At 56.4% G+C, this 24,374-nt stretch overlaps 1 protein-coding gene across 4 annotated transcripts in view; it reads right to left on the reverse strand.

Moving 5' to 3' along the window:
• Positions 1-24,374, reverse strand: part of VAC14 (VAC14 component of PIKFYVE complex) — a 93,861-nt gene that overhangs the window by 22,919 nt on the left and 46,568 nt on the right. For 3 of the 4 annotated variants that reach the window (XM_016164442.2, XM_036231376.1, XM_016164443.2), the window contains exon 14: positions 15,033-15,165. In XM_016164442.2, the coding sequence (XP_016019928.1) occupies positions 15,033-15,165 (133 nt within the window). Of the gene's footprint in view, positions 1-5,974; positions 6,351-15,032; positions 15,166-24,374 lie in introns of those variants that run through there. The other variant, XM_016164444.2, reaches the window with a different exon arrangement.

Below are 24,374 nucleotides of genomic sequence, written 5' to 3' on the forward strand. Positions count from 1 at the left end.
CGTGCGCTGCGGCCACCCAGGGTGAGATCTGAGAATCTACGAAAAACCACAGCTGTGCACGGCAGGCCGCCCTCTGGGCTATTTAAATCACTTTGCCTCCTGCGACCACCTTCTACAATGTTAAGTACGGAGGGTCTCGGGGCTGCCTTTCCAGGTGCCCTTTCTTGGGGGGCAGGACAGAGCCAAGTCAAGCTGAGGAAGACGGATGGACTCGGGAGACAGCAGGTGGGGACGATCGCAGCATGACTCAGATGATGATCAGGCAGGCGGACGGCCTCCTTGGGGAGGCTGAGTCAGGGCTCTGGGCCCTTGACAGGCAGCACCGCTGTGGGTGAAAGGGCGCCGGGGCTCGGTGCCACCCTGTCCTCCCCGCCCCCGCAGGCACTCACGCCTGTCCGGACCCATCCATCCCGCCCTCCTTTCTGGCCTCTCCCCCACCTCCTGCCACCGAGCTTGGCCTGTGGGCAAATCTTTCATGGCTGTCCTTTCTCTCCTAGAAACCCGTTAGCTGCCTTGGGAAGACTGAACATGTTAAGAGAGGCCTGAACTTTTTTCCAAACACCGCAAAAATGAAATGAAAGCTGTGACCTTCCGAGAGCTATAATTACAGATACTCATCTTAGGAGCTGAGCTGGAGACAGATCTCACTGGGCAGCTGCTCTGTCACACCAGGCTCTGAGGCCCATCCTGGGGGGAGTGTGACCTTGGGCTGCGGGGGTGTGGTGGCTATTTCAGTGGGAGCAGAGGGGCTGCGGGGGGCGGAGAACTGAAGCAGCAGCCCCTTCTCCACGGCCCCTCCCCTTGGGGACCCCACGGCACTCAGATCACACGTCTTCCTACGGAGGAGGGTCAGGGGACCAGGAAATCCTCACAGATGGGGTGCACAGCTGAAGATCTGAGAAACCAATTACTATGCTACTGGGCGGTGGGGAGCAGCAGGGGGATTGGGCCGGGGCAGCCGCTCAGGCTTCAAGTGCCGGAAGGAAGTGAGGTAACTCCAGGACTGGCCAACTGTTAGGGCCGGGGGCTAACGACAGAGGCGGGGGTCGGGGAGCAGGGGTGTCTCCTTCAGGAAAGGGGCTTGGGCTGGTCAGAAGGGAGGAGCGCAGCTCATGAGAGGAAGGAAAAGCTGTTTTCCCTGGAGAAATGAAGTGAACAGATAAGGCTGAATTTACAGGCACCTGGAATGAACCGGCTGAGAGCAGCATCCCCTGAAAAGCTGAACAAGTCAGGACGAGGATGTCTGGGTGTTGAGAAGGTTTTCAACAATCCAGACCGTCTGCTCGAACTGCTGGCCGCATCATCACTGAACCCTCTAGAAGGATGCGGCAGCCAGACCCCTCGTCTAGCCAGCCTCCTAAGCCACTCCTTAACTAACCTTTGGTGCTTCTAGGGCTGATGCTGGGGGCAGCAGAAGGCTGTCACAGTAGATAAGTGAGAGCCCCACACCCCACCCTGTGAGCCCCGGGCCCCGCTTCCCTCTGTCCACTGGAAGTTCTGGGGCACAGCAGTGCCCGGTTCTCTCTCGTCTGGGAGAGGTGGGGGCTTAGTGCGACCCTGAAGGTGCCAAGGGGACCACGGGTCAGCAGTTTCTCCTCCCAGGAACTTGTACACACCCACAGAAGGCGGGAAAAAACCTTGAGCCTTCGCGGGCCCTTCAGTGGCTCACAGGGTTCCCCAGGGCTGCTTGTGAGGCAGCCAGGGACCTGCGGCCACATTCCCAGTTCCCTGGGGTGCTGGGCACTGGGCTCTGGGGTTCTGAGTCGACTGCTGCATCAGAAACACCTTGTCCTCCCATCTCCATCCAATTCCTACTTATTTTCCTGACTACGCTTAGATCGCATCTCTTTCCAGACACTTCCCTGGACCCCTTCGCCGGGGCTGGGCACCCCCCCCCCCCAGTCCACCCGCTCCCCGGAGCATCGTCACACAGGCTGCTACAGCACTGCCTCTGTCATTATCCCCAGGCGGGCAGGGACTAGCTCTGTCCGCTACGGTGTCCCCACTGGATGGGTACTGGGACAGGTTTCCGGGACAGGTCTGCTCAGTGACAAAGGCATTGTCTGGCCCTCCTTAGGTAGCTGCCCCTTCCCGGAGGGACTGAGGGGGCGGGAAGGACTCTGCTCTATCCTCACAGGGGAGGGGCCGAGCGCTTGCTCCTGGCAGTACCATTCTCAGAGACGACGACTCTTGCCTGGCCTGACAGCTGTGGCCTAATTTCCAGGGCTCTACCCAGGATCCTTATTTTTACCCACTGGTATTTTTCATTCCTGATGCACGGGTGGTGGGGGAGGTGTGGACAGTGGAAGAGATGAGCAGCCTGGGGCCGGGGGCGGGGGCGGGCGGCCTGGGAGGGAACGTGCCAAGGGGGAAAGCAGTGGGAGTCAGGAGGGCCAAATGGATTAAAAATTTTTAGAGAGAAAACAGCAAATCCCATCCCCTTGATTTTCCTCAGTAAGCATTTTCAATAAGGTCACGACTGCACTGGCTCTATAGATTTTTTGGCTCCAAACCGCATTTCAGGCAGCCTTTGGAAGCTAATTCTTGGCGGAGCTTCAGCTGAGCCCGAGGAGAGGGAAAACTAGGGCAGCGCTCCGCTCTGAGAACACGGGGTCCGGGCCACGGCCTTCTGGCTCCGCGGAAGCTGCGGGCACCCTCTTCCCACAGGCCCGGACCTGAGGACGCCGCCCCTCCCCCCCACTGGGACACGCGTCTCTTGGTCACCTGTCACCTGTCTGCCTGTGCCACTAGACTGCCACCCTGGTGAAGGCAGGAGCCAGCTCTCAGTCCCCTGTGTGCCCAGGGCTCGTGTGGGGCCGGGCACAACACAGGCGCCCCAAGAGAGACGCAGAACGAACCCCGTGGGAGTGACTCTTCCCTCCACAGTGCTCTCTCCGGCCGCACCCGGGTGTCCTGTCTGCAGACCGCGGTGGCTAGGTCCAGGTCAACCCGGCCCGGGCTGCTGCACGAACGCAGCCTGCGGCAAATGTTTACCGAAAAAATCGGTCTGCCTCCTCCTTGTGTGCAAGAACTCAGCTCACCGGTAAGGTCCCTCTGGCCACTCGGAGCTGAGCCTGAAATCCAGACCGAGACTCTCCTGGTCTCTCTTCATGCACGGCCCAGGTCTACCATCCTGGGGAGAGGGCTCCGGGGGGCCCTGTGTCTAACCCCCAACTCATTCCCAGATGACACAGCGACAACTTCCAGTCTTTGACAAGGTGCAATGTTGCAAACACAGGAAGCCGTAGGGAGGGGACCAGGCGGAGGCCTAACTCCTCAGCTGCCACTCCACTCCCCACCTGTCCCCACCGCGGTCTCTGGGAAGGTCTGGGGCACCCACACAGCTTCGCCGCATCCTTGCTGGGGGTGCAGGGTTTGGCCGCTGGAAGAGTCTCACTTGTTCTGCAGCCACCACCATGGGGACCTTCTTCCCGTCCTCCTCCACTCAGCGATGGAGCCGAGACCACGGAGCAATGCCGGGCGGGTCTTCTGACCCGAGGGCCACGGCCCGGGCCTCTGGTTCCAGACCTGTGCTTTCCCATAAGCAGCTGCTCCCGTGTCTGAGAGTGGGCACACGACCCTATCCTGGGCGATCAGGGCGTGGCGTTCTCTGGCCATAATGGCAGGTCCAGTGAGACCCCAGCCTAGGACTACCACTGAGGCTGGAGTGAGAGAGAGCTGCCGGTGGCCACCATGCTGCGGGGTGACGGCCTGCCCAGGATGGGGCGGACAGAGGAGGAAGAGCTAGCTGCGGAGGTGAGGGGGAGACCGCGTCCTGAGGACATGAGCAGGCACCCCCCCCCCCACTCCCATGAACTCTGAGCTCTGAACGAGCCGACCCTCACTCCTGACGGAACACTACCCTTATACTCTTCAACGCGAGGGTGACAAGGGTGTTTTGTCACATTCGATCTACAGTCCTGACTGGGCAGCTCTGAATGGGGCTGGGTCCAGGCGGGGCACAGAAGAGCCAAGGACACCTGGGCCAAGCCCCAGTTTGCTCAATGGCTTTCTTTCTTACCATTCTCCAGAAAACAGGAGAAAGTAACACTCAACTCCAGAACATCTGCTTTGCAGGAGGAGCCAGGCCTGAGGCAGCGGCCGCGGAGTGCGGGGGTGGAAAACGGAACCGGCACTAGGCCCACCTCCGGGCCTGCGACCCGCCCACCTCCTCAGCCACCTCCTGGGTCTCCCCTCTCTAAACACTCGCAGGGGGAGGGAGGATGGGTGGGCGTTCCTGTTCACAGTGACCTTCACAGTCACGCCGGTGCTCTCTGCAGTTACCGGGTGCCGGACGGACTCTCCTAAGCACGTTTCTGTCGCGGCGCTTCACTCTCCTGAGGACGGGCGGGGGATGGCGATGATGGCGTTGTCATTGCTCATGTGAGAAAACCGCTCGGGAAAGCAGCCACGCGGCAGGCCCCTGCGCTTCGCACCGCTCCGCATCTTGTCGCTCGTCTCGTGGGACGCGGCTCCCTTCTCCGTAGAGCTGTTGCTCTCCACGCCCTGTGGGCTTCTCTCAGGGCTGCCACGTGCAGCACCCTGCCCCTGCCACCCCACCACAGTGGCACGTGACCCTGTGTGAGCCAATCAGAGCTTCCTCCTAGAACGTAACCTCAGGGATACGATGGCCATGTGACAGGGTGGCCCTGCCTCTGACACTTGAAGAAACCGAAACGACAAAGCTGACCTCAAACAAGGGCCAGGAAGAGAGACGGTGCCACAGGGAAACACGGAGCTCCTGGCTCTTGCTACCCTGGGCCTCGGTCTGGCTGTACAGGCCAGCCGAGCCCCCTCGTTCACGTTGGTGCCTTTGGCTTGTGCTCCTGCCTCCTGCCACCCAAAGAGCGCGGACCAACAGAGTTAGGTGAGTGGTTTCCAGCTCTAGGCCGCACCCTGCTGCTGGCCTGGCCATACCGATGCTCCTGGGTTTCAGTCGCGTGGGGGTGGAGGGCGGCTAGGAGTCTCTGTTTGCACAAAGCACAAGCAGCCTGGGCAAGGTGACCTCCAAGACCCTGTCCAGGGCTAAGGAACGATGACTCTGGGTTTTAGGTGGAATGTACTCAGTGTCCAGCTCACTGGGAATGCTTAACGAATATCAACCAGAATCAGGCAGCTTTACGGTTAGTTCTTGTGAGCTCCCAATACCCCGAAAAAGCACCACAAAACATAAAAAACTCTCACTGTAAAGAAAAACTCATCACCTGAGCTACTTTAAAAATAAAGAACTTGTCGTCATCAAAAGACACCATTAAAGAAGCAATCAAGAGTAGAAGATAATTATAAGATATACACCTGAGCAAGACTTGAATCCAGAATTAAAGAACTTCTACAAATCCATAAGAAAAACACTGAAAACAAACGAGAAAAGACTAGAAAAGGCTCAGCACAAAAAAGGATATCCAAAAGGCCAATCAACGACGAGCGGTTCTTCGACGTCATTGGTCCTCGGAAATGCAAGTTAAAACCACAAGGTGACGCCACACCTAGCGGAACGGCTACGCTCAAAGACGGACACTGCGCCAAGGGCCGGCGAGGAGGGGAGCAGCCGGACTCGCACGCCCTAACGGGAGCAGAGAGCGGCACGACGGTTTTGCACGGTGTCGGCTGAAGCTAAACGTACGTACGGTCTCTGACCCAGCAGCTCCTATAGCTAAGAGAAATGTATGTGTGTGTTCACCCAGAGACACGTGAAGGGACAGTCACAGCAGCGTTATTCACAATAGGGCCGATCTGAAAATCACCCGAGTGCCATCGCCAGCAGAACAGGTAAAGGAATCGTGGCATCTTCACACAGGGGAACGTTCCACAGAAATGTGAACTACGTCTAACGTGGACGAACCTCACAAACATAAGCCGCGTCAGAACAGGTAGGAGACGTGAAAGGTACCTCTGGGTGCTCTACTTCTTGATCTGAGTGCTCGTTACATGGTGTAGACAATCAGGAGAAACTAAAAAGCCACTAAATGGCCACTGAGTTAGTAAAAAATTTATTTTAAAAAAGGCATCGCAGGCATCGGAGCGTAGGGGGACGTAAGGCTGCCACCTTGCCCTAATCAGGAAGAGGACAGAAGACAGATCTGGGCCACGGAAGGACAAGTGTTCTGTAGTTAGGGAAGGGACAAGGCTCTACCGAAGAGATGCCAAAACCAAGCAGAAAACAAGTCAGGACTTCAGGGGACGCAGCAGAGCTTCTGAGGCTCATTCTCCTCTGAAGCACTGGCAAGGGCTGAGAGTCTTCGAGTCTGCACAACTGTCTTCCTTCTAAGGGAAGGACTGGATAAGCTGAGAGCAGGCCTGGGGCGGAGCAGAAGGGCCCATCCGCAGCCACGGGTTTACCGATGACAAGTCTGAGGGCGAGATGGAGACACGAGCCCCGTTATCGAGCTACAAAAGCAGCTCCCTGGGGCAGCAACGAGGAGGCTCAGATGGCCCCAAGTTCAGAAGGCCGGTTGCGTGTCGGAGCCGGAGCTGGGGCACGTGACTGCAGCATGTGTTGGGGGTGGGCTGGGGGGGGGGGCACATGGCACCTCTTCTGAGGAAATGGAGAAAGAGACGTAAAAGTTAGTGCTCAGGAAAGCAGCTTCCGAAAGGAAAGAGTGAGAGGTGAGACTCAAAACAGCACAGGACGCTGGACGGAAGACTAGGGAAAAATGAGAGACGACTCTGGAGTGCATTTGAAATCCATCTCGACTCAGCTCGAGAGAGAGAGAGAGAGAGGCCAACATGGATGATGTGAATAACTGTGATAAACCAGAAGGAAAAACAAATAATCTGGGAGGAAGGAGGGGGTGGGACACGTCCTCTTGAGCAAGAGTCAAAACTGAGATTTAGACCAAGAAAGACACTCACTGTCCAAGTGCCAGGCAGTTCCAATGAGATTATGTCATCTAAATATAGACTGGAAGTAGGCCAGGATAATGGCCGAGCAGCAGTCTGGAGGGCCGGGGGCTTAGAAGGAAGACAGGGACGGACACGCAGACTTAATCAGTGTTTCACTTCCGCCGGAGAGGCGGCGGCCAGCGGGACGGGAGCCCTGGGGGGGAGGAGGTCACATCAGCAAGGGTCCTGGTGGGGTTTCAGCGGGTGAATGACCCAGGGCGAAAGGAAGACGCCATGAGAGAGCACAGCTTCTTCCCAACGAGGGCTGTGGAAGAGCAAAGTCCGTACTGGAAACTGGGCAGTTTTCCCAAACGGCCTCTACTACCCAGTCTGGAAGACAACCAGGAACCTCAGCGCTGGGTCCCTGGATGGCTGCATAACTTTTCTGTGGAGCAAATCCCAACACAGGGATGACACCCCACGGGCTGGGATGAGGGAGCTGGGGGCAGATGCTCCGGTGCTACGTAGGCATTAAAATGCAAGACGATGACAGTGGCAGACCCAAAGCCGGTACTCTCCTGGGAGCTGAAGATGAAACTTTAAAAGAAAGTTCCACGATCCACTTCAGATCCCAAGAGACTTTTGGTGAGGTCAAGGCTGTCCCAGGACAGGGTCCTCCAAGGCACAGCCATGGTCCATGGTTAGAGACGGGACCTCTCCTTCTGTGTGGAAGGGGCGGGTGGCCTGGATGGCCTTTCACAAACGGCATGTGACAGAAACGCTTCTGTGTATTTTCCTGAAGGCGAGGTGTGTGTGTGTGTGAGTGAGAGAGAGACTGAAAGAGAGAGACATCGCCTTTGTGGCTACCGGCTAAAAGAAAACACCTGTGGGGAGAGAGAGACACGGGGGGCCCCCAAGGACGGCCCTAAGATATCTAAGCTGAAGCGATACAGGATGAAAGAAAGAGCTTCCTGAGAAAACGCATCCGACAGTGAACGAACAGGCTATACTCAGTAGCTGCTGCTCTAGAAGGGTTTTAAAAGCACTTTAAAACTAAGGACGCACCTTTGTCTGTCCTGGCTCAGATGCAGTCCTGCCCCAAGGAGGCGGGAGGATGGAAATGCCTTCTAGGGGCCAATTCCAAACCTGCTGCTATTTGATTAAGAGGAGACATTACGATACCCATCAGCTACTTGCTAATTAACCAAGCTGAGCTACCAAGGTCAAAACTTTGTTAGTTTCCTGGCATCCTTAGGTAAAATATAAACAGATCCAGAGAACTGCATATTCCATCCCCAAACAACCTCTCAACCCTTAGAAAGAAATTCATTATCAAGTTCTTAGCCCCTGGCAACAGCTCCTGACAATCATCCCCTCAGCTCTGCTGGCTGCCCGAGCCATCGGGCTGGGGGGTTGATGCTTCTCAGGTGTGGAGACCACACATTTTAATCAGAGGCTGGCAAGGGCTCAGCAGGAGCCAGCACCCAAGTGATGAGGAGTCCAGAAGGCATGCCTGTGGGGTGGGCACGGACTGGCTCCCGAGTCCTCACCCCCACCACCGGGGCTCCAGGCTGATGGGCAAGGCGGCTGGCTCCGTGCTCAGAGGGCTGTTTGGGTCCCATGGCCTCCCCGTGCCAAGTTCTCCTGTGACCTCTAACCCCCACCCCAAGCCTTGCTCAGAGCGAGTGGACCCTTGGCCTCCTTGCTGCCTCATCAACAGGGATCCAGGAGGACCCCTGAAACACAGGGACGCGTCGCTCTAAAGCTCCCCAGACTTCCGGAGCACACTGCGCAGGGCTCCCTCCGGCCGGCACTTCCTCTATCCCCGCCCCAACCCCCCGGCCCCAGCTAAACATAATCAATCCCAGCCTGGCCTAGCAAGGCCAACACATGTGTTTCCATTTTCCAGAAGAAAACACATCGCTTCTACAGGGAGGGCCAGTGTGCATGACAGCGGGCTCCACGGACAACGTGGGGACTGCCTGGAGGAGGCAAAGATGCTGGCCCGTCCCCCAGGTCCCCCAGCCCTTCCTACCACCCTTGGATCACAGATGGTTCTGTGAAGTGCTGGAATGTTGGCACTTTGCCAGGGATTAGGGGACAATAAAAATAGAACGGGCTGGGCTCTCTGAATTTTGCCCTTCACAGGGACATCTTTCTGTCTTCCAGGGCAGGACTCTCTCTGGTATGTCCGATCGCGCCTGCCATTCGCATTCCCTCAGAGCTGTCCCCAATTAGGAGATCAGCCAAGGGCGGGCTGTGCAAAGAAGCTTCTGCCACACACTCTCTTTACTGTCCTGTATCTCAACAAAGCACCCAGGCCCCGGCCCTCAGGGCCAGGGAGAAGAATGGCGGTGGAAAGCTCCAGAAGATTCTCACGAGGAGCAGACTGACGTCAAACCGAGGAGACGGATGTGAGAAATTCCTTCGAAGAATTCCTCTAGCTCTGTTCAACGTCTTGTCTCTGTCCCCTCGGCTGGGGACCCAATAATACGGCTACTAACTAATAAAAGATCAGAACCTGCCCACATTCTGGGTAGTGGATCAGGGCCTCTTCCCGCAGACAGACTTAGGTTGGTGCATGTTTGTCACAGCAATTTATTTTTGTTCTGAGCCAATGAACGCAATCCATTAGAGGGGCAGGAGGAAGGGGGCAGGCGGGACCTCTCAGAAGCCCTCCGCAGGCCGTGCCGGAGGCAGAGCATGCTTTTCTCAAGTGTCACTGAACCAGGGGTCTGGGTCTTGCCACTTTACTGATTCATCTTCTATCGGCATTGGCACAATGGACTTTTGGGGGGTCTGGCCAATGCCCCAGGGGTGTGTGTGTGGGGGGTGACATACATAGACAGACAGAGTAAAAGGGATATATACCTTATGCCAATTAACTTGAGACTAGGAGGCTACAGAGGGTGACGGGGGAGCCGGGGTCGGGTGCGATCAGCTGGTGTGAGCTGCCCCAAGCGCGGTGGCCGTTTGGCCCTAGCCGAGGGCTTTTTTCACAGGCAGAACGCACAAGGATAGCAAAGTGGAATTTCCCAATTACCGGATGAAAGAGAGCTTCTTCTCTTGAGGCCCTCCCCCCAGCCCCTGCAATTAAAAACAAGTCCCGTTTCCAGTGGCTTCCTGGGCCTTGGCTGCCCTGCCCCACCACCCACCTCAGTGGCCAGTCAGTTCCCCACGCCGCCCGCCCCCAACACAGGGCTCTTATGCAGACCGGGAGGGGAGCGCCGGGTCTCAAGGACGAAGCCTCATGACTGCTTCCCCCTCTCCCGCCCGGGCTCCCAGCCCAGCCTCTTCAAACACCCGCCTTATCTCAGGGGCACCCCTTTCCCCTTAGGGGTGCTTGGGACCTCATTCACCATCAGCTGGGCTGGTTGGGGTTGGAGCGCTTGAGTTCACAGCACAGTCCCTCGTTAAAAAGAAAGCATTCTCTGGCCAGGCCCCGGCAAAGCGGCAGGGAGGAAGAGGAGGGGAAGAGGCTCAGCTGATTAAGGCGAAGGACGGCTGGCCAGAGGGCCTTCTTGGCCGGCAGAGCGGGGTGTCCTCAATCCCGCGCCTTTCCCAGCACAGAAGCAGGCCTTGTAAAGATCCCAGCTGTTGGGTTACGCCGGAGTTCATATCGCAGTTTATCAAAGAGGCTGCGTTTTCTCCCTCCTGGCCTTTTCTACTGGGTAGAAGTGGACGGTTCATGGGAAAACAAGGCCTGCGCTTGTCCTGCCTGCACTGGCGTGGAGGGTGGGAAGAGGCTGGAGGAGGGAAATGTACACGAACGCCCACCCCGGGCAGAGTTGTTTTAACGGGGCTGGGCCGGGCCGCTGGTGGGCGCCGCGGGTGCTGGGGCGGCAGGCCGGGCGCACCGGAGCCAGCTGCTGGCACAGAAGGTTTAATTATTTCACCCTCTCTCGAGTCCAGTGCCCCTCCCCGCAGACCACCTTGGGAGGCCGAGGCCACGTCACGAGGCGAACAACAGCGGCCCTTCGTCGAGCTGTGCTGAGCTACAGCATGCGCGGTCTTACGGAGCCCTCCCCGCACACGGCAGGCGCGCACCATCTTTGTTTTACGCTCGCAGCAAAATGAGCTTGGAAAGCATCATGCAGTTAAACACGGAGGGCCTGGGCTTCCAACCCGAGTCTGTTTGACTCCGGAAGCTGCTCTCCTGATCCTGCCCCGAGCGCCGGGGGAGCCCCGGGGGAGCCCCGGGGAGGGGGTGTGGGCACGGCAGGGCTGGAGGTGCGGGCGGCAGCCCCCTCTCAGCACCCCCTCCCTCCTGTCCTCACGTGGGCTTGGGAGCAGGTCTCGGCAAGTCTGGCCGAGATGAGGTTTTGGAGCCACCGGCTTCTCCAAACTCAGTCTACACTGTTATGCCCACCAGATAACAAGGCCATCTGGATCCAGAGAAGATGTCTGACCTGCCCGGGGGCCTGGGTGGAGTTCAGGGTGGGGGGAGCACTCCCACCCCCCACGGAGGTACAGCCTGGGAAAGCTTCCCGGGGAGAGGAAACGCTCCGGGTCCTGAGGGAAATCACGCGTCTTCCTCAAAGCCGAGACCCCCGCCAGATGTTTGTCTTCAAGAACTCCAGATGCCTTCGTCCTGGAGATGGCAGCCGCCCCTGGATTCTGAGCTAAACACATGACTGCAGAAATAATGGCTCTTGACTTGTTTGCCAGAAGAATCTCTTTCCTTTCTTTCTCAATGCTCGACCTCGGGGGTTGAGAGGAGCAACTTATAGCTTGTGTAACACCAGACGGGGAGGGTTAACTCACTGTGTTTCTTATTAGGCCTCTGGCTTCATCTCAGCAGTCTATATATACCATTATTATGCTCTTCTTTAAAACCCTCAGCAGAAAATAAGGAAACACAATGAGAAGCAGGCAGGTAGCGGACCTCCCGAGGGCCTGTCCTGGGCAAACCTCCGCTGAAGGGCCTCGGCCCCTGTCTGACCATGGGGAGGAGGAGAGCACACACCCAGGGCCTCCTCCGGGCCTGCTGCTGCACTATGTGCGCCCTGACAGCCCAGCCTGGGTGGCCCGGACTGTGCCCTGGGCTGGCCAGCAGGGGCCTGGCAAGCTGGCCTAATAGGCAGCAGGTCCACAGAACCAGGGTGGCCCAGAGGAAGCTGGGCCAGGTGGCTGTCGGCTGTAACACGTACTGACAGGTGCTGGCGCTGCTTTGGGGGAATGGCAGGATGGACAAATGAAGCAAAGGACTAAGAGGGACAACACATGTGAGGGGCCCAGCCGCAAGGTGCCAGCTGTCCCAGCCCTGGCTCTTTGTGCAAGTACTAAGGGCTAGGAGACCTCTGTGGCTGTGTGGGGTGAGAGTGAGGCCAAGCTTGATGCCCATGAGGCCCCAGTGTGGCCCACTGGGGCGTGAGCCCTGTAATAGCGGGCGACAGCCACGCTGGGTCTCCGGGGCCCCCAGAGGACGAGGAGGGAGGAGCTCCTCTGAGAAGCTTGGCCCCAGGTGGTCTCGGCTCGAAGGCTGTGCAGGACCCCTTGAGGTACCTGGCTCAGCACTCTCTCACAGAAAGACAGAGTGGCAGCTATGACAGAATTAGCAGAGGGCAGCAGCCCGTCGCCCAGCTGCGACCAAGCTGGGCAGGTACACGGCTTCCTCTCATTTCCCTTCTGCAAAATGAGGATGCCCATCAGGCCTGGATGTCTGGGGCGCGATGCAAAGCAAGAGAAGCCTCACTGCCCTGCAGGCTGTAAATGGGGACACGGCAGAGACAGGGCCGCCAGCTTCATGGAGCCCGCATTGCCAGACTCCTGCTTGGTGCAGTCTGGGGGTGCTGCTCACTCCCTGCAAGCTCCCTCCCCGCAAGGCCAGGCTGAGAGGTTGGAGGAAGCTGTTATAGCTCAATCCTCCAGAGAGGGAACTAACTAGGATGGACGCCTTTTTCAAAGGCCTCATTCCTCACTGGTCCCTGAGTCTTCCAGGCGAGGAGAGCTCAGCAGAGGGCCAATGCCTCTGCAATCTGGAAAACCACAGATAGTTAACTGTCACTCATAAGGAGATTGTCTGTTATTTTCCTGGTATGTGAGGGGTCCTCTTGTACCGCATCTAACCTTTACTTCAATCCCCAACTGTGAAGAAAAATCAGAAATTTTCCTCTTTTGGCCAATGAGAACAAGAATCCATTTCTGTCCCTCTGTAACCGGTTCTCAGTTGGGGTGATTTTACTCCCAGGGGACACTGGAAAAGTTTGAAGCCATTTCTGACTGTCCCAATTGGACGGGTGGGATGCTACTGGCCTCTAGTGGGAAGGGCCAGGGATGCTGCTAAGTACCACCCTACGGTGCACAGGGCAGCCCCTGCCACGAATGGTCCGGCTCCGAACGCCAAAGGCGCGGTGACACCTCCCACCACGGCACACTTCTGGGCAGTCTAGACTGTCAGAAGCCCCTTCCTCCCAATGAGCGGGGACTTTATGGTTCCGCGTTTGTCCTTCTGGTCAGGCTAGCCTGTCTCCTCCTTCGACTGAGTCCTTTGAGCCTATTCCCCAGGTGCCCTCAATTCCGCCCTCAGCCCCTGAGCTAAGGCCTGGTGGCTCCCTCTCCCTGCCTCCCAGGAGACCATCTTCAGGCCCCATCTCTTCTCACTGCCTCCTGCCTCGCCCTCTCCCCTCCCCGGCCCTCCCCGCCCTCTTACCACTGACTGTTCTCACTCCCTAAGGACGGAAACTCCCCAAGGGCACCACCTGGAATGGTACCGCGCAGACTCAGCACTCGGTCAATATCTGCTGGATGAATGAATGTGTGAATAAATGAAGGACTATGCCAACAATTTCCAGATTTGTATCTCAGGCCTAGGGCCCTCTTTTGAGAGACAAGTATAGCAAATCTCTTCTTCAGCAGCTCTCCTTGACGCCCCCAAAGGAATTTAAACTCACACTCTCCTCCCTCCCTGCTCCTCCTCCAGGGCTCCCATCCAGGGACTGCCACCACCGTCCCCCCGCTTGTCACACCAGAGTCCTGGTATCACGCCCAACCCCCTCACGCACTCGATCACCAACCGATGACACTTCCTGCTTACTCCTGATCCCGCTGCTTCTCCCTATCCCCCAGCAAGCCGCCGCCACCTCTCACCTGGACAATGGTCGCCCCGCTGATCTCCCACACGCCCGTCTTGCCCTCCTCCCTCTGTTCCCCCTCAGCAGCACAGTAATCTTTAAGAAGAGAAATCTGGTCACACCGTTCCCTTGCTCAAGCCCTTGCAGTGGCCTCCTGTGACCTCTATGCAAGGTCCCCAAGCTTTAGTATGGCCCGCAAGGCTAAGCCTCTCCCCCTTGCCTTCTGGTTTATGACAAAGTGACCTGCCCGCTGTCCGCTCCTTCCACTGGAAGCCTCTGTGCAGGCTGGACCCCCGCTGGGAACCTGCTCCAGCTCGCCAACTCCCCCTCTCGCTGCCTCCCTGACTCCTGGACACGTTAGTCTAGTCTGCTCCCCGAGCACCCTGGGTGCCCTAATCACCCCCGTTACCCCGGAGGTTCTGAAACCACTGGCTGGGGGAGGCCCAGCTATCATCTTTTTTGAGCTTCTCTGGTGACCTAATACATAGCCAGAGGTGATAACCACCGCCACAGAGCTTCTGGGGCCAGACTATTCTGGAAAACTCCTCCGCTTGGCTTTGTTGGGGAGCCTGGAAAAATCTGTGCCCCATCTAGATTTTGTTGGCTCGATGGTCACTTTTCTGGTAACCCTGCTCCTTGGAGCTGAGTCGGAGGCAGAAGGCCAGACTACTGGCCATGCTACTGCTGATGACAGTCCTCGAGGCCTTGAGTGACTGTGGCCAGAGCCCAGGGACTGTGCAGGGCTAGGCTAACATGACAAGTACCTGGCTCCACCAGAGCCACTGCTGCCTCCAACCCTGGCCAAACTGCGGGCAGTGGGGCGCCGAGCGCAGCCCCCGTACGCGATCCGCCTGGCTCAACTACTTTCCTCGCAAACACTCCGGCAGCGCATTTAATGAGAAGCCATTTAACCTCAAACAAGAAAACATCTCACAAGTGAAAAACTAATTCATTTGTTTAAAAAATGGTGAACTTCACCTGCCTCATGTTGGTAGCACCAGCAACTGGGTGTGAAGGGGGGAACTTTCTTTCTTTCTTTCAAGAACACAAAGGTCAGGAAAGGCGGCGAGAGAAGCGAAAGAGAAAACGGTTGCTCTGAAACCCCGCGCGGTGTGAAAATGAAAAACCACGGCTAACCTGATGATGAAGGCGCCTCGGACCTCCAGCAGTCTCCGTTCGCTGCTGAACCTCCTGAGAAGGTTGATCATGAACTTATAAAAGTAGGAGTTCATGGTGGGAGTGGAGGGAGAACATTCTAAGCCTTTGGTACCTGCAGAAAGAGGGACAGAGCCAGGACTTAATCTGTGTCCACAGGGTGATGGGACCCCCCCACAGAACATAAACCGTAAATGCCAAAAAGGTGGTAGTGGCGGCGGGGTCTGTGTGTAACAAGATGAGGGGACATCTTTAATCAAGGGCCACAGGTTGACAGCAAAAAAGCAAGGACTAGGTAAGTACGTACAGGCAAATGTAATCTGGCTCACTGCAAACATACGCACCTGCCTGTCCACCCTCCTCCCCCAGCCGCTCCCCGATGAGTGAACACCTCCCAAGTGTAAGACTCCCTGCTTGGTGCTTTGAAGTTTTTTTAAAAACAAACTTTTACTTTAACAAATGACAAGTCAAAGAAAAAAAAAGGAGGGGTTAGACAGGTCCACCATCTCGGTGGTTAACAAAACCAACGAACCTGAGGCAGAAGCCACACTCCTTTCCCAGTGTAGGTAAATCATATCCGCATCCACTTAAGGCAGCACACACTGACAGAATATTACCAAGGGTTTCAATCTTAATGTTTTGAAATCGGACATTCTCCCTCATCCTCAGGCAAAGCTGCTCTTCTAGAGCCTTACTCTAAAAACTTTCAAAGCCCTGAGGTGGCTTCAGAAACAGCAGCACACTGGAGCTGGACACATAGAGGCCCAGATGCAGCTCCCGCTCCCCTCCCCGCAGCAGAGTCCACCTCTGCAAGGCATCTAGCACGGGGGTGGGGTGGGGACCAGGACGGGGCTGACGGGATGTCTGGATGCTCCCAATGCAGGGTATTCACGCACCCCTGGGGTTTCCCCCTTTCCAACACATGCTGACCTCAACGGCACTGCTACAAGAAGGTGTTAGCGACAGCAGGAATCCTCACTTTGCCTGCTCAAAACATTAATAGGGCATTAAAAAAAGCTTAATTTAGATATAACTCACATGCCATAAAGTTTAACCTTTTAAAGTATAAGATTCAGCGTTTTTCAGTATATTCACCAAGTTATGCATCCATCACAATCCCAGAACATTTTTCTTCACTCAAAAAAGAAACCTCATTCCCATTAGCTGTCATCCTCCATCCTCCCATCCACTAGCCACTGGCAACCATAAATGAATCTTGGATCTCTATGGATTTGCTTACCCTGGACGTTTCATACAAATGGAATCATATAGTATGCAGCTTCTTTAACTTAGCGTATTTTCAAGGTTCACCCATGTCATGGTATGTATCAGTCCCGTATCTGTTTTTATGGCTGAGTAATACTCCACTGTATGGATATACAATTTTATCCATCAGTTGGTGGACGTTTGGTTGTTTCTACTTTTTGGCTTTTAAGAATGCTGCTGCTGTGAACATTCATATATGTTTTTGTGTGAACACGTTTTCATTTCTCTTGGTTATATTTCCAGAAGAATTTGTTTAAACCTTTGAGGAACTGCCAGTTTTCCATAGCGGTTGCATCATTTAACATTCCTCCCAGCCACGTATGAGGGCTCCAGTTTCTCCATGTCCTTGCTGATACGTAGCTCTTTTTGATTATAGCCCTCCCAGTAGATGGGAAGTAGTATCTCTTGGGTTTGATCTGCATTTCTCTAATGATTATGATGTTGAATATCTTTTTCATGTACTTATTGGATATTTACCTTCTTTGGAGAAGTCTCTATTCGAATCCTGTGCCGATTTTTAAATTGAGTTATTGTCTTTTTATTGTTGAGTTGCAAGAGTTCTCTACATAATCGGATATGAGTCTCTTGTCACATATATGATCTGCAAACATTTTCCCCCATTCTGTGGGCTGTCTTTTCACTTTCCTAATGGTATCTTTTGAAGCACAAATTTTAAAATTTTAATGAAGTCTATTTTTTTTTTTTGGTTCTTTGTGCTTTTGGTGTTATATCTAAGAAACTACTACCAAATACAAGATTAGAAAGATTTACTGATATGCGTTCTTCTAAGAATACTTTTTTTTTTTTTTAAGCTCTTACATTTAGGTCTCTAATCTATTAAAATTTTTGTATGTGGTGAGAAAGGAGTTCAAATTCGTTCTCTTGCATGTGGATGGGTAGCCAGTTATCTCGGTATAACATGATGGTTTTTTTTTAACTCTTGTAGATGCTTTTATATTTTAATTTTTTGCAGCTTTATTGAGATGTAGTTGACATGTAATACTGTGTAAGTTTAAGGTGTATACGCTGATTTGATACTTATGTACTGCAAAATGATTACAACCACAGCATTATCTAATACTTCCATCTCCTCACATAATTACCTTTCCTGTGGCGAGAACATTTAAGATCTACTCTTACCAACTTCCAAGCACATAATTTAGTGTTATTAACTATAGTCACTGTGTTGTGGGTTGGACTTCTAACTGGAAGTGTAGAATTCAGGGACGGCACCAGAGGAAGCAGAGTGGCGCACAGGGGCATCTGGGCCATCACTTTTCCTGGCCCAGGACCCCTGCAGTAGTCATGACTTCCTTCTCAGACCAGGGGGACGATGGCCACACACTGGCATGAAACACGCAGGGTGTGGGGTCTCTGGGAGTCAAGCTTGGTTGTGCAAGGGAATATAGCTCCCAAAGCCCAAAGCCCCGAACAAGAATGTGTGGAAAAGAACCCAGAGTACCAGCCAGCCTACAGAGACCTTATGGGCTGACTTCGTTAGATGCCAGGGTCCAGGAGGCTGCAGTAAAGCCTCCTCCGGGGAGCTGTCTTTTTGCTGAACTCAGACTTCCCTTATGTCCTTGCAGAGTCCTTATGGGGAAGTGGGTGAGAACTGGAAAAGGCAGCTGTAATTACTCTATGACGATTTTTTATGAGCCTCACCTTCGAACTACTGTCCTCTCTCTTGAGAACCTCCTAGGCAGCTCCCGTGCCCCATGCAAAGGCTGAGCCTTCAGTGAGAAGCCCAGTTCAAGGGCAGGCCTCGCTGAACTACTGTTGTTTGCAGTGTATTGGTTGCTCTGGGTCCTCGCCTGGAACAACCTGGCCCAGGAGGTTGGAGTGACTCTGGAATGGCAAACAGTCTCTGCTCCCTGGCCCAGAGGGGCTGTCTGCAGAATCAAGTGTCACATTCTTACAGATCGAGTTACCCCAGGCCCAGCGGGAAGTAATCTCTAGCTGCTGCAGATATAGCTGTCGAGGCAGTCCTGCTGCCTCTTGGGCCTCTCTTCACTGTCCCCCCACTGAGGATGTGAATTTGCTTATCCCCATGGTGGCCCTGCTGGAGGGCACGGCCCCCCGCCCCATTGAGGTACGCGTGAACCGGAACCTAGCTCAGTGCGGCCTTCTCCTGGACGCTTGTTCGCGATGGCTCCTTACGTCCCAGTTCCCTTGTGGCTTATGTGCGTGCACCCTCACCCCACCTCATTTCTGGGCCTAGAGCCACAGGACAAAGGGACCAACACAAAGGATGACCACGAAGAAATCCTCCCCAACTGGGGCCATCTGGGGCCCCGGTCTCCATTCCAAGGGGGTGGGCATCTTGGGCAGGCACTGGGGAGGTGCCAGAGGTTCTGGCCCCCTAGGGCAGCGGGAAGCACTGAGCATGGTATTTAAGAGCTCAGCTTGAGTGCCCATCAGAGTTGGGTTCGGATCAGATGTTCATTCTACCAAGTACTGGCTGTGCAACTCTGGGCAAGTCTTACCCTCTCTAAGCCTCAGTTTCCTCATCTGTAGAGTGGGGGCAATAAGTACCCTTATTAAATGAGATAAAACGTATAATGGGCCCGAGTCCTACCATAGTCTATGCTCAATAAACGGGGGCTGCTAATTAGCAAACATACCATAACCCAAACCACTGCGTGGGCAAACTGCTCTCTAAGGTTTGGGATGAATGACCGAAGTCTAGGGGATAGTGTGAAATGTCTCTGAGTGGGGAGACTTCAGATATGGGAAAATTTCAGTGTTCTGGTGGGAGGGAGGGAGGCTTCAAGGAAGAGAGAGGGTCAACCCCGCATTCAGGGAGGGAGACCTGCCTGCCTCTCAGCTGAGAGACTGGCCAAAGATGGCAGAAGAGAAAGCCTGGCCACGTCCCCAGTCTGCTCTGCCACAGCGCCATAAGCATCTCTCAAAAGTCCAGACCGGCGTGGCGGCCCGTGGAGCTGAGGATGTCAGGAAGAGGGAGGAGGGCAGTCCTATCTGCAAGAAGCCACCGTAAGCGACTCACGCTCTCACAGTGCCGTGGTTGCCGAGAAAGCCTCTGCAGCTCGGCCCAACCTGTGCTCCCACCGCTTCCAGACTACAAAGAGCAGGGGGCCGGCACCTTCTCCCAGGCCGGGCTGACAGAGTGCTGCGGGCTTCAGGGGTTCTGTCAGGGGAGCTGCCGTGGGGCCTCTGCCCTCCAGATGACAGGCCCAGGCCTTGTAAAGCTGATGAGATCCTGACCCATGTGGGTGGAGACGACATGTCGGGGCAGGACAGTCCTCTGCCGGTGGGGGGAGGGCAACACTTCCGGGGTGGGCTGCCAAGGCTGGGGCCCTCTCAGCGGTCACCATGGACAGGGCAGGGCCTACCTGACTCTCCTGGCCTGTCTCCCAGTGGCCCACTAGCCACTCTTCCGACCTCATGAGCCCTCCGGCCCAACTGGCTTAAGATGGAACCAGACTGTCGGGCAGGGGGGCGTGCACAGCAGGAGGAGGGGGGCGGAAGGAAAACTCACTCCAAGAGCTACTTTGGGGAATGACAGGCCTTGCTCAACTGAACTAACGTCTGCCCAACCGCAGCCTCCCCGTGGGGAGCCCACAGCGCCTCCTCCCCAGGCTGCTTCACCCACTTCTGGCTCTTGCTCATCTGCGTGGCTGGGAACTGGCCTCGTTTCTCAGCAGCTCTGATAAAAGCCTACACTGCTGAGCTCTCCTGCTGGCCGGTGGGGCCCTGGGCCAGGTGCTGCTGGCCCATCAGGAGGGGGCAGAGCTCGGACAGGAGCCCAGTGTTCCGATTCAGGGCATGCCCTCCCCTGCGCTGAGGATTTGCCGAGGACTACGAGGCTTTTGCTCAGGTGACATTACTGACAGCGCACAGTCTACCAGCCCCACAAGGGACAATGCACAGCTGTCTGGCTGGGGCCCAGGAGGCAATGACATGGGTCTCAGGAGAGAGGCATCCTTCAGGGGATGGAGAAGAGCAGGAGCTTCACTTCCTGACCTGCTGAGGACCGGTCCTGCCGAATGATGCTTGCCTGGCATTTTTGGTTTGGAGAAGTGGGCTCTGGCAAGAAGCCCACGTGGCCACCGCTGGCCCAGGGGCACACAGATGCTGTTGGGAGCGTGCTGTACACGAAACCAGGCCAGCGGGGTGGGCGGCTGGGGAGCAGCCCTGCAGATGTTACTAAGTGAAACCTGATGTGGCGACATGAGAATCTGCAGAACGCTTCACAAACAACCTTCCCTGGGATGTTTTGGATTGAGTTTTGTGGCTATGACGTGAAGGAGCTTCACATGTCAGGATAAAAATAGCTCCGGCCTCAATGCACAACGCGAGTTACAGTTCAACAAAAGCAGATGGGAAAACATGAGCCGCCCGGCCCGGGCCCAGCAGCGTCTCTGCTCTGCCCCCACCTCCTGTCTACCTCTCTGCCAGCCCCTCTAGTAGGCATCTGGATTGGCTGTCCTGAGAACGTGGGGGAAGGGCTAGCCGGCCCGGATGAGATCCAGGTCCTGTCCTAACTGTTAGGGCAGTCTTGAGGAAGTGACACCTTCTCCAGGGTGGCATTTCCTGTCTGTGAGCCTCACAGGGATAAGGAACTTAATGCTGCAGTTCCTGGCACAGGAAGTGCTCTGAGGAGGGGGCTGCGTGATTGGGGGCCTGGTGTGGAATCAAGGGGGACAGGTGGGGAGGGGCTAGCCTCCCGGGGAGAGAGGGAGGCCAAGGGCTCTTGTGAAGCAGGCTCTGGGGGGGGGGAGGGTTGTGGAGTCTGCTGAATCAGAGCCCAAACCCCACCACTGTGTGGCAGAAGGGTGGTTAGGATGTTGCAGCGACAGCATCCTTGGGACCCGATCCAAAAAGGTGGTCACTTCCTTTTCTCTGGGCAGCCCAGCTGAGGATGGGGAGCCCTCTGCCCCAGGCAGCCACCCAAATCCAGGAGGCTTTCCAGCTGCCCAGCTCAGAGCACGATGAAAGCTCATGGGCCAGAGCAGGGCCCGCAAGGAGCCTGGAGCTGACTCGGCAGCGGAGAGGGGCCGAGGCCGAGGGGAGAGCTACGGCCGCTGCGGAGCGAGTGGGGCCGAGGCCGAGGGCGGCGCTGGAGAGAGGGAGGCAGGAAGGGGCCCTCGGGTCGATCAACACTGATGGGCCTGGGCTGGAGGGCGCGAGGCTCTCCACCTGGCAACGGACAGGGGTGTTAGGGGGGCCTCAGACCGGCACTGGCGGCTGCGTGATCCGCCCTGGTGCCGCCTCCCGCACGTCACAATAATGGACTCTGAAAAACGCCTAATGCTGGGACGAGTGAGTACAGCAGGCCCCTGTGGTCTGAGGCGCTACTCCTCAGACTGTGAGGAGCATGCGAGTCACATGGTGATCCTGATAAAGTACAGTTCTGAGTCTGGGGCGGGCCTGAGTGTCCCCATTTCTGAGGAGCTTCCAGGCGACACTGAGGCTGCATAACCTGCACCTTGAGCAGCAAAGGTCTAAGAGGTCACAGCCAGGAGGGAGCCAGATGTGAGCTCCAGCACGCGCACAGCGACGGGTGGGTGGGACGGAGGTGGCAGAGGGGTCTGGCCTGGGCGTCTCCGGAAAGCCGCGCAGAGGCGGGCCGTCTGAGCTGGCCCGAAGCGGGCGTGAGCTGCTGTAATAAGGACAGAAGCAAAGGCAGCTAGCTCATCACAGGGATTCGCCTCGGCCTCCTCCATGAAGAGTTCACAGAGCCCCGAAGCACCCCATCACCCGATTTACAGAGGAGGGAGAGGCGGGACAAGGCAGGACACTTGACCAAGGTCACAGGACAGGCAGGGCAGCCAGCTGGGCCGTGAATCTAGATCTTTCCAACCTGGGAAACAGCCTGGTGTGGCTGGAGGGGGTGAAGGCTGCGGAAGGGAAGGGAATGAGGTGCCGAGGTGCCCTGAGGCCAGAATGGGGTCCCTGAAGAAACTGTGAAGAGGAGGGACTCTCCTGAGAACTGCCAGGCTGGGTGCCAACCCGGCACCAGAGGAGACTGCTGGCCTGACGACCATGGCTCTGCTCCCGCCCTCGGGCGGTAGAAACTTCTAGTGCTGGACGAGGCTGGGGTTCACCTGCGCCCCCTCCTGAGTGCGGGGATGAAGAGAGAGAGCAGGCTCGGGCAGGCTCCGGGGTCAGCACCACCGCCTGTTGCAATCTGCCGCCCCAGGTGGGAATGACAAGGCCGCCGTCCTCTCAGAGATGTCACGAGCGAATCCTCACTGAAGTTCGGCAAGCTGACAGGGGAAGGTGCTACAGTTGGGTTTTGGGTGACGCCTTTGGCCCCAGATTGCCACGATGCTGCTGTGCTTGGCCAAAGCTGCCCCCACTTCCTGTGGCAGGGATGTCTAAGCCCCCGGAGGGCCAGGCGCGTCTCTGACTCAAGGTCAGGCCCCTCGGGTCTGCTGGAGGGGAGCTTGTCATTCCCTCCACAGGGCCTGGCCGAGCCTCGGCCGACACCCCTCTGAGTGAGACAGGCAGAGAAGGCACACACGTTGCCAAGTCTCAGGAGACGCGAATGGTTGTTTCGTTTCATTTTACCAAATCACAATCTAGGGAGACAGGGAAATGTGGGGTCCCTTCACTGGCTTCCCGAGAGGCACCCCACTCAAGTGGCTCCCCTCCTGACTCCCCCAGAGGCGGCTCTCTTCCTAGCCTGGGGCTCCGCAAAGGTCAGGAATGGAGGGGGCGTGGGAGAAGTGACGCCATCGTCTCTGTCCACACAAGTCTGCGCTGGAGGGAGAGACGCTTCTGCTCGGGCAGCCGAGAGGACAATCCCAGGGAGCAACTCTGCCCTGTGGGCCCGGGGCCCGGGGCCCGCGGCTGCGGCGCACTCAGGCCAGCACAGCAGCTGCCCCGCTGCCGCACTCAGCCTGCGCCGCCGGAGCCTGCGCACCAAAATGCAGGCGGGGCCACTTAGCTCCCGACGAACGCCACTGACTGCATCTTTGCCAGACTCCCCACCTCCTTGGCTTTCCAGGAAGGGGCAGGGTGGGGAGATCTGCCCTACAGCGACACAGAGCTACAGTCCACAAGCTCTCAGAGCTGTGCCCTGGACAGCCAGAGGAAAGCGGAATCCAAACAGGAAGAGGGTCCGGCCCTGAGCTGCCGTCCGCGCGCACAGCCAGATGGTGACGGACAGAATGACCCCCTTGCCTGCCTGCCTGAGAAGCAATGTGACAAAGGACAGCCTGCAGAGAAATGAGTGTACACTTCCGGCATGCCTTCTGACCCCGCAGCTACCCTCAACAACCTCAGTGCCCGGGGTGTGCCCTCCCCAAGGCCGCTGGGGCCCACTTCTGGCTTCCCGTGCTCTTCTATTACTGGTATGAGCTTGACCTTGACCTTTCGAAATCAAGGACCTGTTTGAAAAATCTGGCACCAGCTGTGGATGCACATTCGAGCGAGGTTCCCACACTCCTTGAAATGCGCACGTGAATCTCGGGCTAGGAGTGTGTGGCCCTTGGCGCTGTGAAATCCTTGAGGCAAAAAGCATTGTTGGCTGCAGGCGCTTCCTTGGTGTTCTTTCCAGAATGGAATTTCTTCCAGTCTGGCATACTAGTTGTTTTTCTATAAATCCTGGGTGAATCCCTGATTGATATGAGCCAGTCTGACAGCCTTGGTGAGCTGGGGCAAGTCTGCACTGCGTCAGGCTCATTAGTGGCCCACCCACCTTGATGGGGCCCGGAGCTGGGGGGTTCAGAGTACTTTGCCATCCAAGTATCCCCCAGCCCTTGTTCCCAAGCAGCTGAAAGGCTTGCTCCTGCAAGGCGGGCCCTATGGCCCCAGGGTGCACCCCGCCCTCTCCAGCAGACCTGGGCTGCCCACCGCCGTTTTTTCTGGCTCATCCCTCTATTAGCAATTAAGCATCTCGGTCATTCACTTCTCTGTGCGAGAGGGAAGAGAAAAGCCACCTCATAGATGGACAGCTCACAGAGAGGCCTGGGAGATCGAGGCATCCTCCTCTTGCCTGGGGCTGAGCCACCTCAGCTTTTTGCTTCTGCCACTGAAGAGAGATGCTCCGAAAGGGGACCTGAGGGCTGGTGTGCACTCTGCAGGGGCCTCAGC

This window comes from Rousettus aegyptiacus, unplaced genomic scaffold (assembly GCF_014176215.1).
Source record: "Rousettus aegyptiacus isolate mRouAeg1 unplaced genomic scaffold, mRouAeg1.p scaffold_m13_p_14, whole genome shotgun sequence".
NCBI lineage: Eukaryota > Metazoa > Chordata > Mammalia > Chiroptera > Pteropodidae > Rousettus > Rousettus aegyptiacus.